This window comes from Trichechus manatus, unplaced genomic scaffold (assembly GCF_000243295.1).
Source record: "Trichechus manatus latirostris isolate Lorelei unplaced genomic scaffold, TriManLat1.0 scaffold00058, whole genome shotgun sequence".
NCBI lineage: Eukaryota > Metazoa > Chordata > Mammalia > Sirenia > Trichechidae > Trichechus > Trichechus manatus.
The window spans coordinates 2,609,942-2,617,974 of NW_004443994.1; the positions used below are offsets into that span (position 1 = coordinate 2,609,942).

Below are 8,033 nucleotides of genomic sequence, written 5' to 3' on the forward strand. Positions count from 1 at the left end.
AGTATCTTAGATGACTGCTCACAGGCTTTTAAGACCCCAGACACTACTCACCAAGGTAGAATGTAGAGCATTGTCTTTATAAGCTGTGTCATGCCAGTTGAGCTAGATGTTCCCTGAGACCATGGTCCCCACAGCCCTCTGCTTTTGAACTAAAAAAAAAAAAGATTATATTTCATTTGTCTTATCAATTTACAGTGAGGTAAGGTTTTCATAACCTAACAGAACATAAGAGTGAGACTTTTTTTCCTCCACGTTTAACAGCATTATTGAGGTATAATTTACATACCATACAGTTTACCCGTTTATAAGTATGCAGGTCTGTGATTTTTAGTAAATGTATGCATTTGTTTCACCATAATTAAAATCCATGTTTTTAAACAATTTTATTAAGATATAATTAACATACAGTAAGCTACATATTTTAAAATGTATAATTTGATAAATGTTGTCATGTTTAAAGCTTTGAAACTATCACCACAGTCAAGATAATGAATCTATCCATCATCTCCAAAAACATCTTTGTGTGCCTCTTTATAGTGCCTCTTTCTTTCCTGCCCTTTCCTATCTCCCTTCCCCCCTCCCAGCTGTCCCCAGACAATTACTGACTTCTTTCTGTCACTAGATATTAGTTTGCATTTTGGAGAATTTTATATAAATGGAATCATACAGTATATTCTGTTGTGTTTTGGGTGGGGAACGAGTAATGCTCTTGACCACTAACCAAAAGGTTGGTAGTCTGAGTCCACCCAGCGGAGCCTTGGAAGAAAGGCCTGGTGACCTACTTCCACAAAATCAGCCGCTGAAACCCCATAGAGCACAGTTCTACTCTGACACACATTTGGTCACCGTGAGTTGGAATTAAAACCTCGACGGCAACTAGTTTACTTGTTTAATATTCCATTATGTGGATATACCACAATTTGTTTATCGATTCACCTGTAACGTCCATGTTAGTGTTTCTATTTTTAGCCATTTCAGATAAAAGCTGCTATGAACCTTCATGTATGGGTTTTTGTGTGAATATGATTTCAGTTCACTTGGGTAAATACCTAGGAGTAGTATGAGTCGATCATATGGTAAGTGTATGTTTAACTATTTCAGAAACTGCCAAACTGTTTTCCAAAGTGATTGTACCATTTTACATTTCCACTAGCAGTGTATGAGAGTTTTAGTTGCTTCACATCCTAGCCAACATTTGGCATGGTCAGTCTTTTTAATTTTATAAACTCTACTATATGAGTAGTGCTGTCTTGTTGTGGTTTTACTTTGCACTTACCTAAAGACTAATGATATTGAGCATCTTTTCATGTGCTTATTTGTAATCCATGTATCTTCTTCATGTTCAGATCTTCTGCCCATTTTTTATCAGGCTATTTATTTCTTATTATTGAGTTTGGGGAATTTTTTTATATATTCTAGATATAAGTCCATCAGATAAATGATTTATAAATATTTTCTCTCAGTCTCTGGCTTCTCTTTTCATTTTTATAAATAGTGTCTTCAAAGACAAGTTTTTTATTTCAGTGTAGTCCAATTTATCAATTATTTTGTCTTAGGAATTGTGCTTTGAGTGTTGTTTATCTAAGAAGTCATTGTCTAAGCTCAGCGCACAAAGATTTCCCCCTATATTTTATTCTAGAAGCTTTATAGTTTTATGTTTTACATTTAAGTCTCTCATCCATTTTGAGTTAAAAATTTTTATATGGTTCAAGGTGTGGATCAAAGCTCATTTTTCTCATGGATATCCATCCAGTTGTCCAGCAACATTTGTTGAAAAGACTATAGTTTTTCCATTGAATTGTCTTTATATCTTTGGTGAAAACTAATAAGAGTCTAGTTTTATTTCTGGACTCTATTCTCTTCCAATGATTTATTTGCCTGTCTTGATACCAATAGCACAGTGACTTGATAATCGTAGTTTTCTGATAAATATTTTAATTTGCTAGTGTTAGTCCTACAAAACTCTATTTGGCTACTCTAGGTCCTTTGCATTTCCATAAGCATTTCTACGTGCACGTAAAGCTTGTCACTTCTTTACAAAAAAAAAAAGCCATTTGGGTTTTTCACTGGGATTATGTTGAATCTGTACATCTTTTTGGGAGAAGGATCCCTAACAATATTCAATCTTCTACCCCATGAACATTGTAGATTTTTCCATTTATTTAGGTCTTCTGTAGTGTCTCAGCAGTGCTTGAGATTGCTATTGAAATCTCCAGCTATAATTATGTATATGCCCATTTCTCATTGAAGTTCTATCAGTTTTTGCTTTGTGTACTTTGAAGCTCTGTTAGTTGCATGAACATTTAGGCTTATTATGTCCTCTTGATGAATTATTTTTTTATTATTATGAAATGACTCTCTTTTTCCTTGGTGGTACTCTTTGCTCTGAAATCTTTGTCAGTTATTAACATAGCCACTCAGTCTTTTTGATTAGTGTTAGAGTGATACAATTTTTTCTGTTTCTTTACTTTTAACTTAAGTATGTCTGCTTGACGCATCTACTTTTAACTTAAGTATTATGTCTGCTTGATGCATCTGTTCTTTAATTCCTTCGTTTTCAGCCTTCTTTTTGCATTGAGTATTATGTTAGTTATCTGTTACTTTCTAGCAGTTACCCCAAAACTCAATACCATAAAATAACACACATTTATTACCTCACAGTATCCGTGGGTGTCTGGTATCTAAACACAGGTTACCTGGCTCCTCTGCTTCAGTGTCTTCCACAAAGTTGCAGTGAAGGTGTTAGCCATAGCTCCAGTCCCATCGTAACATTTGACGGGGGAAGGGTGCACTTCCAAGCTCAGTCACATGGTTGTTAGTAGGATTCAATTTCTTGAGGGCTCTTTGACTGAGGACCTCAGTTCTTCACTGGCAGTTGGTTGCAGACTGCCCTCAGTTCCTTGCTTCGTGGAGCTCTCCTCCCTGTTTCACTAGAACAAGCAATTGAGAAAACTAAGAGAGAGAGTGCTAGCAAGATGGAAGTCAGTCTTTGTAACCTAACCACAAAGTAATATTCTAGCACTTTTGCTGTATTGTATGTTAGATGTAAGTCCCTAGGTCTTGTCTACAATCAAAGGGAGGGGATTACACAATACCAGGAATTGAGGATCAATGGAAACCATGTCAGAAGCTCTCTACCTCAAGTATTTTTTATGATTTCATTTTATTTCCTTTGTTGTCATGTTACCTGTAACTCTGTTTTGTCATTTTAGTAGTTCTTTTTTATTTATAATACTCAACTTATCATGACCCACCTTCAAGTGATGTTAGACTGCTTCACATATAGTATATAAACCTTATAATAGTATAGTTTTATTTCTCTTCTCCTGGCCATTATGCTATTGTTGACATATATGTTACTTATACATACGTTGTAAACTCCACAGTTGATTGATACTGCTTTTGCTTGAACAGTCAATTCTCTTTAAAAGAGATTTAAGAGCTAAGAAAAAATTCTTACATATTTACATATGTAGTAGTTATTATTTCTGGTGCTGTTCATTCCTTTCTAAGATCATATTTCTGTCTGGTATCTTTTTTTTCTCCCCTATCTTGAGGACCTTGTTTAACATGTTTTGTAATGTGGATCTCCTGAGGATGAATTCTTTTCACATTTTTATGTCTGAAATGTCTTCATTTTGCTTTCAGTTTTGAAGGATATTTTCAGTGGGTTTAAAATTCTGGAATCAGAGTACACAGTTTATTTGTTTTGTATCCCTCCCACCCCCTGAGTACTTTAAAGATACTGCTTCTCTGTCTTCTTGCTTGCATTGTTTCCAGTGAGAAATATGCTGTCATCCCAATCTTATATATGCAACATCTTTTTTTCTCTGGTTGCTTCTAAGATTTTTCTCTTTACCGCTAAGTTGAGAAATCTGATTATCATGTGCTTTAGTATGGTTTACTTATGTTTCTTTTAGTTGATGTTCATTGAACTTCATGGATATGAGTTTCATCATCAAATTTGGACAATTTTTGCCTTTTTTTTTTTTGCAAATATATTTTCTTTTCCTTATTTGCTCCACATCAGGGACTTGGGCTATACATACATTAGACCACTTGAAGTTAAGCTCACAGTTCACATATGCACTGTCCTCCATTTTTGGTTGTTTCTATTGCTATCTTCAAATTCACTAACCTCTTATTTTGCAGTGTCTAATCTGCCACTGGAGCCCTGGTGACACAGTGGTTAAGTGCTCAGCTGCTAACCGAAAGGTCAGAGCTGCTCTACAGAAGAAAGATGTGGTTGTTCGTCTGTTTCCGTAAAGATTTACAGCCTTGGAAACCCGGAGGGGCAGTTCTACCTATCCTACAGGGTCGCTATGAGTCTGAGTCTACTTGATGGCAACGAGTTTGGTTTGGGTTTTTTTTTTAATCTGCCACCAAGCCCGTCTAGTTTTTTTGGGGGGTTTGTTTTAAATCTCAGACATTCTAGTTTCCATCTCCAGAAGTCTGGTTTGGGTTCTTTTTATATCTTCTATGCTTCAGCTTTTTGAACAGGTGGATTGCAGTTATAATAACCATTTTAATATTCTTGTCTCCCAACCCTAACATTTATGTCAGTTCTGGATTGGTTTTCATTGATTTTTTTTTTCTCATTATGGATCGAATTTTCTTGTTTCTTTGCTTGCCAGTTGTGGTAGGCTCTAAGATTGACCCTTGTAGACCCTCATTCTTGTATAATTCCTTCCCCTGTAAATATAATAGGACATCACTCTCATAATTACATTTTTACTTGGCAAAAGGGATTTCTTGGATGTGATTATAGTTATTAATCAGTAGACTTTGAGTTAATCTAAAGGACAGTTATCTGGGTGAGCCAAATCTAATCACACAATTTTTTAAAAGCAGAACATTATCTCTGGCTGGTGGCAAAAGGGGAATTTAGATATTTGAATTGTGGGAAAGATTTGAACTGCCATTGCAGGTTTAACAGTGGAGGGGACCACATGATAAGGAATTCAGGTGTCCTCTTGAAACTGAGAACAGCTCCTGGCTGTCAGCCAGTAAGGAGATGGGGACTTCCCCTCCCTACACTGTGACCTGGAAACATAAGACAGTAAACTGGGGCAGTCTTAGGGCTCGTCTCATTTGTTTCCCATCTCTCAGGTTTCACTGTTCTTTATCACCTAATATCCGATATCTTTAAAACTGGTTTTTCATATATTTTGTCTAATTTTTTAGTAGTTTCAGTTGGGAGGGTACATCAAGTCATTTTTACTGATTCTTGTTTGGAAATGAAAGTCCTTCAGTTACTTTTAAATAATTTTAAAATATGAAATAAAATAATTTAATAATTTAAATTTAATGAGACAGCCCTTACCAGGAAATGTTCTTTCTAAAGTATTATGCTATATGCACTGTTTTTTTTTTTTCTTTAATACTGAAGTACCATTTGTTATTTCTAGTATACCAAGTCTAGCCAAATGATGACAAAACCGTATCTCCAGGTGGCCTAACTCAGTTTCTCATTTTCATGTGAACACCTTTAGTGCTTATGTGCCTGAGGAAATTGCACCTCATAATTAATTTGACTAAATAAACTATTAGAATGAAAAGATAATGTAATTTTACATCTCAAATAGAAAAAGAACAAAAGTTTACTTATGCAGAAAAAAAAAAACCCATAAAGTCCTTTTCTATGCTAACTATATAACTGCTAAATACAGCTGTTATTCACATAGTCAGATTTCCTTGTTTCTAATTTCTTATGTGTATTGTAATAGGCATATTGTTTTGGTTTAATTTTCACCTATCTCATTTTCTAGCCACAGGATTCTGTAATTCTTCCATGAAATTCATAGAACCAAATATTTAGATACACAAGAAGTTTCTATAACTTGTTTTGTTTTATACGCTGCAGATACCTCTTGAGAAGTACTGTTCTTTTCCATAACATTTCTTGCAGTTGCCTTAATTATGAATTTTCAGTGAGTTTCTCTAATTATAACAGGAAAAATGATAGTTACCTCACAACTCCTCTCAGAGAATAGTTTATTTTAGCAGATCGTTTTTTTTTCCTTATGACTAGGTTAAGAGACATAATTCTGTATATTAAGAATTGATTTTATTATTTGATATTTGTTTATGCTAACAGGTACTTTGGAAGTACGTCTTATGGGCTGCCAAGATATCCTAGAGAATGTCCCTGGACGATCAAAAGCAGCATCAGTTGCACTACCTGGCTGGAGTCCAAGTGAAACCAGATCATCGTTCATGAGCAGAACGAGTAAAAGTAAAAGCGGAAGTAGTCGAAATCTCCTAAAAACTGATGACTTGTCCAGTTCAGTAACTACATTTTCTTAATTATGTAACAAAAGGCCTACATAAGAAACTTAGCAGTGGGAACAGAGAACAATGGGAAGAGTCAAAATTAGACAAAATTTTAAAATTATTATCTCCAAAATTTAACTGTAAAATACTAAAAGGACAGGAAAACAAAAAGGCAACAAAGTTTATTTTATTGAAAGTATATTAGAAGACTACATGACATATAGCATTAATTCTTATGGAAGAATGAAATATCGAGCATCAGTCTATATGCCAAATGAAAGGTTTACAGACGCAATGAGATGTGTACTTCTTATGGAAATACTTCTTGATTCTTTGAATGGTTTTGTGACACTTCCAAGCTAACACGGAAATTTTGATAACACTAATACTGACCACTAGACCAAACATGTTTACTGGGATACCAACGTAGTATCCCAGTAGTACCTTAAATGGGGGTGGCGGGGAGCAGGCTGTGTGAGCATTTGCATAAAATGCAAAAGGGTCACAGAGCACTTTGAGGACATACTAAAATATAATTATAGATTATGATATAAATATATAACTTGAGTGAAAGGCAGGTGACAATTAAACCTAGTATAGACTACAAAAGTGAGTATGTCTGTGCTTCCCTGTGTCTAGAGAGAGGCTTTGGGAAAAATGTGAAAGTGAAGCATTAAGGCAGCAACCTCCAGAAATAGAACTATAGAAGGGAAAAAAACAGTATAATTGATATTGGTACACACACACAGTATTGCAAACAGCTACTGCCAGCCACTGTCTTTTCAGTCACATTCTAATATAAACAAAGTAGATAGCGGTTACTATTTGTGTTTTTTATCAAACACAAGGGACATTTCAGGAGGGTCTTGTGGAAGTGTATGTATGTATAAACCTAGCCATTTAATATTTAAAAGCGTCAGTGTTGGTTATGAAAAACCTTATTTTCAAAGCTTCATAAGACTTTTGTTGCTAGTAAACAGTAGTACTTTTATTTTAAAGTTTTTAAGCAAGCTTATAAATTTTAATTACAGATGACATCTGCGCTTTTTTGAAGCTAGATAATACTGTGGTTGGTCAAACTAGCTGGAAACCCATTTCAAATCAGTCATGGGACCAGAAGTTTACACTGGAATTAGACAGGGTAAGATGAGAAGCTTTTTATTTGAATTTTCATTATATTTATAATTCATTTTAAATAAGTTTTCTTTTTAGAAACTTTCTTTAAGAAGTTTTGACAGAATAAAAGAATAATTTCGGTATCTTTGACCTTTCTCATCTGATGAGTTATGCATACATCTACCTTAAGATACAAGTGAGTATCAGTTTGCAGCAGTAGCCTTTATTTCTACAGTGTTTTAAACATGCAGTTTATATTATATTAACCTGAAAGGTTGGCAACCAGGTGAAATCTAATAATGGAATATAATTGTTTGCTTTAGTAATGCAGTATCTAACTGCTAGGGTAACTTTTGTGACTCACCATTTGTAGGTTATAGTCTTGAATAGAACAAGGGGATACTGCACGGTTTAAAATCAGGAAAGGTGTGCGTGAGGGTTGTGTCCTTTAACCATACTTATGCAGTCTGTATGCTGAGCAGATAATATGAGAAGCTGGACTATATGAAGAAGAACAGGGCATTAGGATTGGAGGAAGACTCATTAACAACCTGCGTTATGCAGACGATACAACCTTGCTTGCTGAAAGTGAAGAGGACTTGAAGCAGTTACTGATGAAGATCAAAGACTACAGCTTTCAGTAT

At 34.9% G+C, this 8,033-nt stretch overlaps 1 protein-coding gene across 6 annotated transcripts in view; it reads left to right on the top strand.

Annotated features, from left to right (window-relative positions):
* PKN2 (protein kinase N2) overlaps positions 1-8,033 on the top strand; it is a 178,065-nt gene that overhangs the window by 119,160 nt on the left and 50,872 nt on the right. For all 6 annotated transcript variants that reach the window (XM_023733358.1, XM_023733359.1, XM_004378713.2 and 3 more), the window contains 2 exons: positions 6,098-6,283; positions 7,305-7,414. In XM_023733358.1, the coding sequence (XP_023589126.1) occupies positions 6,098-6,283; positions 7,305-7,414 (296 nt within the window). The remainder of the gene's footprint in view (positions 1-6,097; positions 6,284-7,304; positions 7,415-8,033) is intronic.